This window comes from Mangifera indica, chromosome 5 (assembly GCF_011075055.1).
Source record: "Mangifera indica cultivar Alphonso chromosome 5, CATAS_Mindica_2.1, whole genome shotgun sequence".
Taxonomy (NCBI): Eukaryota; Viridiplantae; Streptophyta; class Magnoliopsida; order Sapindales; family Anacardiaceae; genus Mangifera; species Mangifera indica.
Genome location: NC_058141.1, coordinates 16,956,652 through 16,971,878, shown reverse-complemented (window position 1 = coordinate 16,971,878; position 15,227 = coordinate 16,956,652). Strand labels below are relative to the sequence as shown.

General features: G+C 35.0%; 1 protein-coding gene across 2 annotated transcripts; it reads left to right on the top strand.

The window, feature by feature from the left end:
• Window positions 1-6,444: 6,444 nt before the first annotated feature.
• Window positions 6,445-13,003, top strand: LOC123215939 (poly [ADP-ribose] polymerase 2). 2 transcript variants are annotated; one of them, XM_044636257.1, is made up of 18 exons: window positions 6,445-6,681; window positions 6,757-7,024; window positions 7,100-7,221; window positions 7,381-7,462; window positions 7,715-7,953; window positions 8,205-8,331; window positions 8,538-8,593; window positions 9,379-9,452; window positions 9,648-9,694; window positions 9,833-9,882; window positions 10,047-10,109; window positions 10,537-10,617; window positions 10,759-10,869; window positions 11,021-11,096; window positions 11,213-11,355; window positions 11,741-11,814; window positions 12,413-12,518; window positions 12,622-13,003. In XM_044636257.1, the coding sequence occupies exons 1-18, from the start codon at window positions 6,598-6,600 to the stop codon at window positions 12,718-12,720; spliced, it is 1,902 nt and encodes a 633-aa protein (XP_044492192.1). In that variant the 5' UTR covers window positions 6,445-6,597; the 3' UTR covers window positions 12,721-13,003. The 2 variants fall into 2 exon arrangements, with proteins under 2 accessions (XP_044492192.1, XP_044492193.1); XM_044636258.1 differs by having other exon boundaries at window positions 6,446-6,681; window positions 6,766-7,024.
• Window positions 13,004-15,227: the final 2,224 nt, after the last annotated feature.

Sequence of the window (15,227 nt, the reverse complement as noted above, 5' to 3'; positions counted from 1 at the left end):
CAATTTCACATATTACTTTCTTTTTTTTTTTCCCGGAATTTACAATGAGGTAAACTGTTCCGTAGATTTAACCTCGGGACTTTAAGTACCAGAAGTAAAAAATAACTAGATTTCTACTCAGCCGTTGAGGTAAAATTACATATTTATAAATTTGATGCGGTATCCTTTGTTAAAAAAATTACTAGGTTAAAAAAAAAAGCTTATAAAAGCTGTTGGGCAATTAGAACAACCTCTCATCCAATTATATGTGTAATTTTTAATTTTTAATTATTTAATTAGATAATAATATACTATTATTTATATATTGTTATAAATTTAATACACAAGTATACAAAGATAAATGATTCAAGAAGAATGGAGAAGAAAAGAGAGGAAGAGCAAAAGCAATTGAAGCAATTGATTTCCGGATGAAGAGAAGAGAAAATTGTAGTTTACATGAAGAGAAGAGGGGGTATTTATAGGCAATTTGCCTCCCCTCCAGCCAATAAAAATAATTCTTTCCAGGTTAAGCTTCAGAGGCATTTAATGCCTTCCTATTTCTTTTGGCTAAAGTCAAAAAGAGGGGGTGGAAAAATCCACCATCTGCAACACTCCCCCTTGAATTTTTACCACTTACAGATAATTATATTAACCTTGCTAAGGGAAAACCAAATGGGATAAAAACCAAAGCAAAAGAACATAATTATTAAATGTCCTGTAAGTTGGCGTTGGACGTGCTTAAACTGCCTCGTTAAAAACCTTACTAGGAAAACCCAGTGGGACAAAACCTAGTGAAGGAAAAAAGAGTACAGTGCACCTTTTGTCCAATATTGAATAACCTTCAAAATTTGCCTGATGAATGCTCCCCCTGATAAACGTTCTCCCTCTTTATAATAGGATCAACTTGGTTGCTTGTTGAATCGCCGCATACCGATGTTATACACTAACTTCTCAAATGTTGATGTCGATAGTGTCTTAGTGAACAAATCTGCAAGATTCTCACAGGATCTGATTTGCTTGACATCAATCTTTTTACTCTGCTGGAGCTCATGAGTGTAAAAGAACTTCGGTGAGATATGTTTGGTTTTGTCTCCTTTGATATACCCACCTCTAATTTGGGCTATACATGCTGCATTATCTTCATATAATATAAAAAGAGTGTCTGTTGTAGAAGGAAGACTACATGCATTCTGAATATGATGGATGACAGACCGTAACCATATACATTCTCGGCTGACTTCATGGAGAGCTAAAATTTCTGAATGATTTGAAGAAGTTGCAACCAAGGTCTGCTTGGTGGAGTGTCATGATATAGCTGTGTCATTATAAGTGAAAACATATCCCGTTTGTGAACGGGCCTTATGGGGGTCAGAAAGATAACCAGCATCTGCATATCCAACCAAACTAGGATTTTTAGGAGATTTGACAGAATAGAATAATCCTAAATCTCTAGTCCCACATAGGTAACGGAGTATATGTTTGATTCCGTTCCAATGGCGACGGGTTGGTGCAGAGCTAAATCGGGCCAATAAATTTACTGCGAAGGATATATCCGGTCTCGTGCATTGGGCCAAATATAATAAGGCTCCAATTGCATTAAGATATGGTACTTCAGGACCAAGTATCTTTTCATCTTCTTCTTTAGGACGAAATGGGTCTTTTTTGGATCAAGAGACCGAACAACCATTGGGGTGCTCAAAGGATAAGCCTTAACCATATTAAAGCGTTTTAATAATTTTTCAATATACGCTGATTGATGGATAAGTATTCCATTTGAATTGTGCTCGATCTGCAGGCCGAGACAATATTTTGTTTTCCCCAAATCCTTCATTTCAAATTCTTTTTTCAGATATTCAGTAGTTTTTGAGAGCTCTTCAGAAGTCCCAATTAAATTCATATCATCAACATAAACTTCCACAATAGCAAATCTCGATTCTGACCTTCTGATAAAGACACATGGGCATATAGGGTCATTCACATAACCCTGTTTTTTCAAATATTCACTGAGGCGATTGTACCATATACGTCGAGATTGTTTTAATCCGTACAATGATCATTGTAATTTAATTGAGTACAAGCCTCTTGAATTGACACTTTTTGCTTCAGGCAATTTGTATCCTTCAGGGAGTTTCATGTAAATTTCAGTGTCTAAATTTTCATATAAATAAGCAGTACCTACGTCCATTAGACGTATATCCAGTCCTTCAGAGACTGTTAAACTAATTAAATATCTGAATGTGATTATATCCATTAAAGGTGCATATGTTTCATCAAAGTCTATACCGGGCCTTTGGGAAAAGCCTTGGGCTACAAGCCTGACTTTATATCTAGCAATTTCATTTTTCTCATTTCTTTTTCTCACAAATACCCATTTATATCCAACGGGTTGTACGTCTTGAGGTGTTGGAACTACAGGCCCAAACACTTGACGTTTTGCTAGGGAAGCTAATTCTGTTTGAATTGCTTCTTCTCATTTAGGCCAATCATGTCTTTGTTTGCACTCAGCCATAGTACGTGGCTCAAAATCATCATCATTCAGAATTTCAGTAGCTACTGCAAATGAGAATATGTCATCAATTATAATTATTCCACGATTCCACAATTTTTGTGTATGAACATAATTTAAAGATATTTCAATATTCTCATTTTCCTGTTCTTCAAGATTTTGTACCACTTCAGGGGTTTGTGCCACTTCAGGGGTTTGTACCACTTCAAGGGTTTGTACCACTTCAGGGGCTTGTACCACTTCAGGGGCTTGAGTCTCTTCAGGGACTATAACCTTTTCTGGAAGAATATTTGTTTGATTATTTGCCTTTCTTTTTCGAGGAACAGTGTCCTTCGATCCAACAGGTCTACCACGCTTCTGGCGTGAGGTAGATGGATTAGTCACGGCTCGAATGGACTGTTCAGCAGTCACATTGATTCTTGCTGGTGTATTAGCAGCTGGAACATGTGATCTTGTCACTTTTGCTGTATCAACAAATGCATCAGGCATTTGGTCGGCAATAATTTGTAATCGCACTATCCTTTGCACTTCAGTTTCACTTTGGGATGTGCGAGGATCTAAATGAGACATGGTAGGTACATACCAAGTAAGTTCATGCCTAACTTCAGGAGGCATTTTCTTTTCCCCTAAAGATGGAAAAGTTGTCTCATCAAAGTGACAATCTGTAAATCGTGCAGTAGAAAGATCACCTGTTAATGGTTCCAGGTACCTGATAATGGATGGTGAATTATATCCAATATATATTCCCAAACGACGTTGGGGTCCCATTTTTGTGCGTTGAGGGGACGCAATAGGGACATATACAACACAACCAAATATTCTCAAATGAGATACATTAGGTTGGTAACCAAGAACCAATTGTAGGGGAGAATATTGATGATAAGAAGAAGGTCGCAAGCGAATTAACGCTGCAGCATGTAATATAGCATGTCCCCACATAGAAGTAGGTAATTGACTTTTTAATAATAAAGTACGTGCAATTACCTGGAGTCATTTGATAAGAGACTCAGCTAATCCATTCTGTGTGTGGACATGTGGGACTGAATGTTCAACCTCAATCCCCATAGACATGCAATAATCATCAAATATTTTGGATGTAAATTCACCAGCATTATCAAGCCGTATTGACTTGATCGAATTATTTACGAAATGTGCCCTTAATTTGATAATTTGTGCTAACAGTTTAGCAAATGCAACATTTCGGGTAGACAATAAACAAACATGAGACCATCGTGCAGATGCATCAATTAAGACCATAAAATAACGAAATGACCCACTTGGTGGATGAATGGGTCCACATATATCCTCTTGAATCCTTTGCAGGAATGATGGAGATTCACCTCCAATTTTGGAGGGAGATGGTCTTATTACTAATTTACCTTGAGTACAGGCGGTGCAGAATTGTTCACTAGACAATAAAATTTTATGATTCTGTAATGTATGTCCATGTGAATTTTTAATAATCCTACGCATCATTGTAGATCCTGGGTGGCCCAAACGATCATGTCAAAGCGTAAATGCTTTTGGATTAACGAACTTCTGGTTCGATACTGCGTAGGTTTCAATTGCCTTTATGGTTGTATAATACAATCCAGATGATAAAACAGACAACTTTTCTAGTATAAGCCTTCTTCCGGAGGCATTACTAGTTATACAGATGAATTCTGCACTATTTTCATTCATGGTTTCAAGATGATAACCATTTTTTCTTATATCTTTAAAACTTAGTAGATTTCTTCTGGATCTACTTGAATATAATGCATCATTGATGCTTAATTTGGTCCCATTATTTAACATAATTGTGGCTCTTTCGGAGCCTTCTATCAGATCAATTGATCCTGATATGGTGGTTACTTTAGCTTCAATTAATGCTAAAGATAAGAAAAATTTCTTTTCCTTAAGAATTGTGTGCGTTGTTGCACTATCCACCAAACATATGTCTCCCACATCAGCTTTTGAAGTCAACGCTTCAATTTTGGAGTCCATTTCCTTTCATTTAAAAATTACGTTAGTTATAACGTATACAAAATATTGAAAGGAAGAGAACATGACAATAAAATACAAAATAATATGCATGACTCCAAAATAAATATATATGATGGATTTAATTATAAAAATTTTGGGCATTTCATACTCATAATAACTACTTCTGGTAGTTGCGTTCACTTCAGGGAACGATATATAACAAGAAAATAGTAATTCAGAATTTCTTTTCCGATATTGCTACTACAGGAGCATAAAATAAAATGTGGAAAATATTTTATCTTCCACATTCAAGAAAAGATTCTGAATATTACAGAGTTATACTAAATATAAAGTCATTGTATTCATATTTTGGCTTGTAATCCTTTAGGGATATGATGCCAAAAGATAATAGCCTTGTATTTGTCCTTCTGGGATATTTTATTTAGTTAATTTTTCAAGGCTCACAAATTCTAGGTGGAGACTCGTGTAAAAAGCCCATTTAATATTATCTATCTAATTTTAAGAACTTCGGGTTCAATTATTGTCATATTTACAAAACTTCTAGTTTTGTAAACAATATATATGAGTTAATCTTTGAAACTTCAGGTTCAAATATTATTTCATATTTACAAAAGAGCTGATTTTGTAGGAGAAATATTGAGATTAATTTTGGAAACTTCAGGTCCATATATTATCCCATATATACAAAACTTCTGGTTTTGTAATTAGTTTTCAGAATATTATAATACGTATTCTGATTATGTTTTAGACTTCAAGTCCATATTTTTCACACTTTATGCAAACTTCAGGTTGCAAAGGTGATATCATTATTAAAATAAAGACTTTGATGAAACTGGGGACTTCCGGCCCATAAACATGTATTCTCATGATTTTACAAACTTCAAGTTGTAAATCGTAAAACTCGGGACTTCGGGCCCATATATATGATTTTCTCACGATTTTACAAACTTCAGGTTGTAAATCGGATATAAATAAAAATAAATATTCAAATAAATAAAGATGCGAATAAATAAATATTCAAATAAATGGAATACAATAAAAATAAACATTTAAATAATATCAGGACTTCCGGTCCAGATTCTTGGTTTTGTAAACTTCAGTTTACAAGTAGTATTTATGACTTCAGGTTACAAATTTATAATTTCGTAAACTTCGGGTTACGAATGATATTTAGGATTTCAGATCCAGATTCATGATATTTAAGACTACAGGTCTAGATTCATAATTTTGTAAACTTCAAGTTACAAATAAGATTCAGAACTTCAGGTTCAGATTTATGATATTCCAGACTTCAAGTCTAGATTCCAGAGTTTTAGGACTTCAGGTCCAGATTTACAATTTTGCAAACTTCAGGTTGCAAATATTATATAATTATAAAGAAAAATTAAGCAGAAATATAACATAAATTAAAAGTCAACTGGGACATCACAACTGGGATATCCGTATTTATAATATTTAAGTAGCATAACGGTATAATATAAAGATATAATATACCTGAACTGATCGTGCTGATAACGTATTATAAATTTAATACACAAGTATACAAAGATAAATTATTCAAGAAGAATGGAGAAGAAAAGAGAGGAAGAGCAAAAGCAATTGAAGCAATTGATTTCCGGATGAAGAGAAGAGAAAATTGTAGTTTACATGAAGAGAAGAGGGGGTATTTATAGGCAATTTGCCTCCCCTCCAGCCAATAAAAATAATTCCTTCCAGGCTAAGCTTCAGAGGCATTTAATGCCTTCCTATTTCTTTTGGCTAAAGTTGAAAAGAGGGGGTGGAAAAATCCATCACCTGCAACATATATAAAATTATATATATAATATTATTATTAGGACCTTTAAAAAGAAATTTTGAACTCGAATTTTAATTGTGTCTGTAAAACTTTTTAATATTATTTTAATAAAATAATGAAAATGGGATGACGTGGGTTTTTGAATTTAAAATATTTGAACTGGCGCCAAATCTGAAACCCATTGCTTTAGCTTGCTGAGTAAGTTGCTTCTCCAGAACGACTGCGTCCTCTCTAAGCTCACTTGCAGAACGCATAAATACCGTTCCTACTCCCTTCCACTTCAAAATTGCCGCCTTCGTTCTTGTAATTAATTCTCAAAGAAAATAATTCGATGGCAAGCAACCTCAAAGTAGACCAGCTCCGAGCCAAGCTCGCCGAACGGGGACTAAGTACCGCGGGAACCAAGGCCATTTTGGTCAGTCCATTTCGATTCGGAAGTTAATCTTACTTTTACGAGACTGCGGCTTATTATTGTTATTATTTTCACAAGTGGTTACAGGTACAGAGACTGGATGAAATTATGGAAGAAGAAAAAAAGCAGTCAATGGGTAGCAAGAAGAGGGGAAGGGAATCCGCCGAGGAACAATCAAATGAGTCGGAGAAAATGATGGCTATTGAGGAATTTCGACAAATGGGTGTTAAGCAATTACGCGAACAAGCTGATCTTCGAGGGTTGCCCAAAACTGGAACCAAGAAAGAACTTCTTCAAAGAATTTGTAAATATGTGGAGGAGAATGGCTATAAGGACACTCTTCAAGGTATTTATCTATGATTCAATTGGTTCAGCAGTTGTGACTGCTCATTTTTCTTACTTTTTGCTGTTGTTTTGGCAGTTAAAGAAGAGATAGATGATAGCAGTGAGGAGAAAATTCTAAAGGCAACCAAGAAGGGTGGCGCTGTCTTGGATCAGTGGCTTCCAGATCACGTAAAGACACACTATCATGTTTTTCAACAGGCAAGTCTTGTAATTGCCATAGATATTTTTGTTGACTGATTGCAGGGCGTACTGTGCTGTCAAAAGCATATTGATAATAGCACTTGTTCAGTCTTTCTTTTAGTATTATTTTTGCTACAATTTTCACAGATTAACTTGCACTTGGTTTGTATGGTGCAGGGCGATGATATCTATGATGCCATGTTAAATCAGACAAATGTTGGGAATAACAATAACAAGTTTTATGCATTACAACTTCTAGGTCATCTATCTATCAACCCTGTTTTTAGTGTTATCATTTTTCTATATGTTGGAAATACCATGGTCTATAAGGTTAGACTTGTGTTAATAAGATGAAGGTTAAGTTTGATAACAGTGATTACTGTTATACTGTGAAAACGAAATTGAAAAGGATTTATGCTAATTTCATTTCTGTCACAGTAATACAATATATGTAAGACATTGACTTGTTTTGTTGGATTAATTTTTCTTATAAACAAATGCGTGGATGCAGAATCTGATGGTGGTGGACAATATATGCTTTATAATAGATGGGGTAGAGTTGGAGTAAAGGGTCAAGATAAGTTATTTGGACCCTATGATTCGCAGGATATTGCAATTCATGAGTTTGAGCAAAAGTTCTTTGCCAAGACCCAGAACCAGTGGATCGACCGAAAGAAGTTCAAATCTTACCCAAAATATTACACCTGGTTGGAGATGGACTATAGTGAAAAGGAAAACCAAGAATTAGCTGTGAGTTGTCTTTGCTCCAAAATATCCCGGGTCTTTATGCACAATAGTAAAATTCTAAGGAATATTTTTAGAAAATAATTACGATTCTTCTTCAGAGATAAGTGAAAGAAAAAAAAAAACCCACCTATGATGGAGAATCAGCATTTCGGAATTATCATTATTTTTTTACCATAATTCAATTATGCCTTTTCCACTTACTTTTAAAAGTTACATGGTGCCCTGTTATCTTATCTTCTAATAATGATTCTCAGGTCAATAACAAGCCTGACTCTGCTGTAAATATTCAACCTCGGGAAACAAAACTTGAGCCACGTGTTGCAAAATTTATTTCTCTTATATGCAATATCAGCATGATGAAGCAGCAAATGATTGAAATAGGTTAGTTTGCCGATCATCCAGTTTCTCGTAGGTCAGATATTATAAATTAGAAGCAACAAATAATTGATTTGTTTATTTGAGTTAGGAAAGCATTGCATTGTTTGTTTTACTTTATCTTTAAACCTCTTCTATTTATTGACATGCTTTTTGATATCTTTGGTTACTATGTTACTAATAGTTGTTTTACACTTTTTATTGGCTTTCAGGTTACAATGCGAATAAATTGCCACTTGGCAGGCTAAGCAAATCAACAATTTTGAAGGTAAGCATTTTTCTTATGAACTGTTTTCTTTCCTCATTTTCTGTTCATTAATGTAGTTTAACATTACTTACATACTGATCTTGATTCGCTTAAAGTGTAAATTTCAATGAAGGGAAGTTTCACCAAGAAGGATGACTCACAGAAGATTCATCTAGCTTCTGTTATATTTTCTCTGATCTGATCTCAAAGATTTTATATTTACAACCTTGACATTGAAAAGAAAGATGTTATTTCAAGCAAGTTCACATTTCAGAATTGAGAACACTGCATAAGTTTGCTTTCATCAAGCTAATTGTTGCTTGATATGTGATCATGTCTTCTTGACTTTGTGATTTCATGGTTCCTGACATATGTCAATCTCCTTTAGGTGTCACTTTTCATATTTTTTGCTGTTAAATATGTTATTATTAATATCTAAGATCAAGCATGCAATGTTGCATGTGGTAACAACTTTTTTTTGGCTGTAATTTTTAATGTTTCAATCTCTTGTTTCTACTTTCTGATTTTTTATTATTATTGTTTCAGCCATTATGTTGGAAAAAAAGACTAAGAAGTCGTTTAAACAGTCAGTTTAGCATTAAAAATTGAATTAGACTCATTCGTTAATAGCATCAACCCAATACACACGAGTTCCCTATTTCAGAATTTAATCAAAAATAGTGGGTTCAATTTGATTACTTGTTATTGTCAGTTGCAATTTTAGGCTGCAGGGTATAGTTGTTTATTCTCTTTCAGCACTACTCTGCAGGATACCTAATAAATTAATTTCCTCGGAATATTTTTAGGGTTATGATGTCTTGAAGAGGATAGCTGATGTGATTGACCAGCCAAATAGAAGTAAATTAGAGCAATTAAGTGGGTAAGAGTTTTGTCTGTGTAACTGGTATCATTTGTAGTTTACAAAAGGAGCATTACGTCTAAACAAAAAGACCTGGCTATGTATATGACATAACTTTGATTATGCTTTCTTTTTTCCTTTGGTTTGTTGAAAATGCAATTTCTTAGGTTCAATTACAAATGGAATTGCCTTTTTAATCAACATATTTTATTGCAGAGAATTCTACACTGTCATACCTCATGATTTTGGATTTAAGAAAATGCGTGAGTCCACTTTCTCACTCTCAAAATCACCTGATGTGCTTGTGGAATGATACCTTGACAAACTCAGCATTTGGATACTAAAATAAAGTGTTTTTGGAAAGAATGAACATAACTGATTTCACATATTAATTGTGGCAGGTGATTTTGTCATTGACACTCCTCAGAAATTGAAACTGAAATTGCAAATGGTGATTATTTTCATTTCTTTTTAACCTTAGAGAGAAAGGTGGTTCTCTTTATACAGAATTGACTCTTGCTGCACATCACTTAATGTTCTATAAATATTGGAAACTTTATTTTTTTTTCTTTAATCTGGAAGAGCCATTTCTTAGTTCCTTGTTTGTTATTTAAGGTGGAAGCACTGGGTGAAATTGAAATTGCAACGAAGTTGTTGGAAGATGACTCATATACTCAGGTATTGCTTATATTCTCTTCTCTGTTAGTACCTTCTGTTCTTTTAGATTTTTAATTCATCCTTTATAGTATAAACCTTCTTCTTCTTCTCCTTCTTCTTTTTCTTCTCTCTCTCTCTCTCTTTAAAAGAAACAATTGCAGAGAAGAAGGTGAACAAGCTCTCCTGTAAACTTAGGGACTGCCTCAGTAAATAAAAGTAAAAGCGGAAGAGCTTGAAAAAAAGACACTTACGAATGGAAAACAAAACTGTTATATTCACATCTATTTTCTGTGTGGGAAAATCCTAAACCACTTTTGGGATAAAAAATTTCTTCTTTGTTTAAGTTTTATTTGGTGTTAATGTCATGGAGCACTTGCATCTGGCTAATATACTTAAGTTACTTACGCTGGATTCTTGATTATTCTAATTTAAGTTCTTGTGATTATAGGAAGATCCCATGTATTCTCATTACCAGCGCCTTCATTGTCAGTTAATGCCGGTTGTAGCGGATTCTGAGGAATATTCTATAGTAAGTTTGAATGCTAAAACTTCTGCTTGTTAGGGTAGAGGGGTGGGGACTGGGGTGGAGGGTTTGGCTACCATTTGATGTTACCTGGAAATCTTTTTTTTTTTTTTAATTTGATACCCATGCTATTTCAACTATGGTCAGATTGCAAAGTATATGCTTAACACTCATGCGGAAACACATTCTTTTTATACTGTTGATATTGTTCAAATATTCAAGGTAGAAAGAGAGGGTGAAGTTGAACGCTTCAAAAAGGTGATAGTTCTTCTCTATAACTATGATGTGCCACTCACATGTTATATCTTTTGTTTATGCGGATGATTGCATGATTTTACAAAATTTTCATGACTTTTACATTAGGCACTATACACAGTTCAATTTAGCTGTCTTTAACTCTTTTGAACAGTTTTCTCATTCAGAGAATAGGATGCTCTTATGGCATGGTTCTCGGCTTACAAATTGGGCTGGCATTTTATCCCAAGGTCATTGCTTGATGCAGTTATTTTACCAATATACTAACATGTGTGTGTGTGTGTATTCGTTCCATGATATCTGCAGAATACCTGAATGCAACTTTTATCATTATAATATTTGCTAGGTCTGCGTATTGCTCCACCTGAAGCACCTGTGACCGGTTACATGTTTGGAAAGGGGGTTTACTTTGCTGATATGTTCTCCAAAAGTGCAAATTACTGTTTTGCTTCTCCTTCTGCTACTGCTGGTGTACTGCTTTTATGTGAGGTGTGTTTTTTGTATTGTAGAAATTGAGAACCTTTATTTTTTAATTGGAGAATATAAGTGGCCACTCAGATGAATATTATGTGTTATGTTTCACTAATGGGTAGATGTACAGATCAGAAGCAGACCTGGCCGAGTGCTTTTATGTGTCATTGTACAACAATTTGAGCTTCCTTAAACATTAATATTGATCTTCTTCAATGTCTAGATTTAAATGTCCGGAAAATTGTACGATGAGGATTAGCCTTATTTCAGTGTTAAATTAATCATTAATTTATTTTCCATTGACTATGTCCCAAAGTGTTTCTCCCCCCAACTTTTAAAAATTATTTTGACACCCACTTCTTGTTACAGTTGAATATTATTATGAAATTGTTGAACCATACAGGTTGCACTAGGTGACATGGCAGAGCTTCTATATGCAGATTGTAATGCTGATAAGTTGCCAGAGGGAAAGCTAAGGTGTGTTTCCCCATTTTATTGATTGTCTATAGGGAGTTATCAAGCTTATCTGAGTTGCTTCAATAAAGTAGAATTACTTAATTGAAAATTTGACACTTGAAGGTAACTTCAGTCTTTGCTGGGTTTTAGTAAATTGTGAACAATCTTTTCGAGTTTACCCTTTAGAAGCATTGGAGACCCATCTTTCAATGAATTTGTAAATCTGGATGCATTTCCCATTGCTCAAATCTAAAGTTGTCCATCAAATAAAAATAACCATCAACAACCACATTTAGTTGATTCTGCCGCAAGGCTATATCCAGATGTGATTTAGAATCTGGACTCTCTTTGGCAAAACAGAAACAATAACCTTGCTTTCTTGTTTGAATGCCAAGAGCTATAAAAAACTGTGTACCCACTTTGGGTACACAAATATATAAATGTGTTATCATGTGATTGAGTAATTTTGAATTAAAGATAAAACAACATCCAATCATGCGATAATACGTGTAAGTGTGTATATATTTGTATATCCAAAATGGATATACATAATATTGCTCTATTATTATGCAGATAAATGAAATTAACACGATTTGAAACTTGAATGTAATGTGCACAGCACAAAGGGAGTCGGTCAAACTGCACCAGATCCATCGGAAGCTCAGGCACTTGAGGACGGTATCGTTGTGCCCATGGGAAAGCCAAAAGAGCAACTGAGGTCCAAGGTGTAGCACACAACCATTAATAAATTTTGTTTCTAGTCGTGAAAAGGGAATTATAAATTCTCAATTGAGCATTCAGGGTGATGTTTTATTATTTTTGTTGCAGGGCCATTTGTTGTACAATGAATATATTGTGTACAATGTGGATCAGATTAGGATGCGCTACGTGGTTCAAGTGAATTTCAAATATCAAAGCCTTGTCTAGCATCCATTTTTGCTGCAAAGAGATTATGCTTTCTATCCATTGGATGGCTTTTACTACAGTGCAGTTGTCCAATATGGATTAATTAAAGTTGGAAATTATTTAGTCAACAGTATATAATGAAGCCGGTATGAATATCAAAAATATATTTTCCAGTGTAAGTTTCCGATGATGATTTTCTTCATGTAAATTTGTGTGGAGTGTGTGGTTATTGTATGTAATGGCTTGGTCAGATGAAGTTGCAAATATCAATGCAAAACACAGTAAAAAGAAGATTTAGAATGGATATTTGTGGACATTGTTATATAATTTTGGTCCCATTCAATCTCATCACTCTTTGCCCAGTAACTCCATTAAGAGCGCTAAGGGAAAACTGCATTAGGCTAGGCTCTCCTATTTCTTCACCTGTTCCTTTGCTCCTGGTTTCTCCTCATCACCTGTGTTGACCTGCAATTGCAGAGTGAACATTGCTTCCTTTTGCATTTATGCCCAAGGCATACCTCTCATTGCATAAAAAACAGAACCCTTTGGTTCTTCTCTCGTCTAATCGTCTGTTGGATAAAGTTCAATTATTCTTTGGAGGAAAAAATTGCGACTTTGGTAGGTTGGGAGCGGGAAGAAGCCTTGCTACTTTTTTCCTAAGTCACAGTCTGATCTCCTTTAGCTTTAATAAATCCATGATGCCACTGAATGTTTTTTACCTCAAAGTGTAATGCAACAGTCTTCACCCATTGTCTTTGGAGGTGCCATTGACTTCAAAGAAATACTTGTCTCTAAGGAGCCAATTGTCAAATTCTTCTTTGTTGAATCTCGGAAATTCCATCTTTTGTTTGGTAAAAATCTCGGACTGGTGCAAACTGAGTCCCTTGATCAAATTCTTGATCTCATCAATCGACTAATTCAAGAATCGCTTCTGTTGAAGTTCAGTCTCCTGTACCATTTGCATCAGCTCTCGTTTGGGTTTGCATATTTCTCCTGCTGAAACCACTGCAACAGGACATGTTGGAGTGGGGTTTACTTTGCTTGCCGATATATGTTCTCCGAAAGTGTGAAATCCTGTTGTGTCAAATTTCAAGTCTTTCTGCTTTTACATAATCATTTAGGACCATTTTTTCTTAACTGAGAATGGAACAAAGCCAGAAAACGTGCACCAAAGGTTTAAACATTAATTGTGATTCACTCCCATACACACTAGCTGGAGAAGGCTAACATTTAAAATTCGCCTAAGAACTAATTCAACAGAATGATTTGTAAAATTGTATTCTTTTTCAAGCTGTGGATGAAAAGTAAAATTGCAGCTAAGTTTGACGCTTCTTCACTCTTGTTGGTTTGAGTGGCTGGGAGTAGTTTTCAGAAATAATTTTTTATACAATAATATGACCTCCCTTACTCTTCATAGCCAATATATATGTAGTTCATCCAAATGTTTCATTTGTTTGGCATTTTTTCATATGGTTTTATGATGAGCATGTTTAATCTTGTTGTCTTTCACTCTTGTGGTTGATTTGTAAGAGAAATCTTGTTTGGCATGTTCCATCTTCAAGGTACGCGACACTACAATTAAGAGTTTGTGTTTTATGTCATCAGCTTCTTTTGTTTTCTTGCTGTTTTTTTTTTTCAGAGACAAAGTCAAACAGATTCATCGAGCACGGTAGAATTTTAGCTTCTTAAGGGCATGAGTGCATTTGAAAAGGCAGGACTGTGTGATCGAACAGAGCATTTACTGTAAGCCCCCGAGGGCAAGGTGTACACGCTAGCATTAAAGTCCATAGATTTGATGATGACTTCCTGCCAGAATCTATGTTCTTGCACAAGACAAAAATGGTGATTTAAGGGTGACAACCGTGCCAATCCCCATTTCAACCACCGTGCTTACATGGGTCTTATTGTCTTTAATGCTATCTTTATGAGGCAAGACCAGCACTTCTATTCTAATCGCTAACATATGCACCAGGGCCATAAAATCACCCTTTCTCTTCTCGTTAACTTTATGTTCATTTACTATGTATAGTAAATATAGTACATATGGTGATGAAGGTGTTTGAAATTTTCATGAGTCCATCTTCAATCTTTAACCCACCATAAATATTGGGGAAAAGCTGACTCCTATTCCATATAGGGCATCATATCTACGTAGAGAATTTGCCTGCTCTATCAAAAAACTCCTCATTCATAGACACACCATACTCAAAACCTTAACCCCAACACGCAAAGCCTTCGTACACTCTTCCCATTATTCTCTCTTTTTACTAATTGCACCAACAAAAGAAGTTTAAAGGAAGACCCCACAAGGTGGAGCCAATGCTTATGTGATCTAGGGAGGTGGGTCCTTAAATGATGACAATAGATTCTTGGTTCAAAGTCTATAAGTAATAATAGTATAGAATAGTTAAACAGGAGGAAGGTTACATAGGTTTCAAAGGGTTTTTCGTGTTTATTTTTCTGTGTGTTGTGTGCATCGGATCCTGCAAGCAACAGGGTGTTGGTGGCTTTTGTGAAATTAAGGCAGC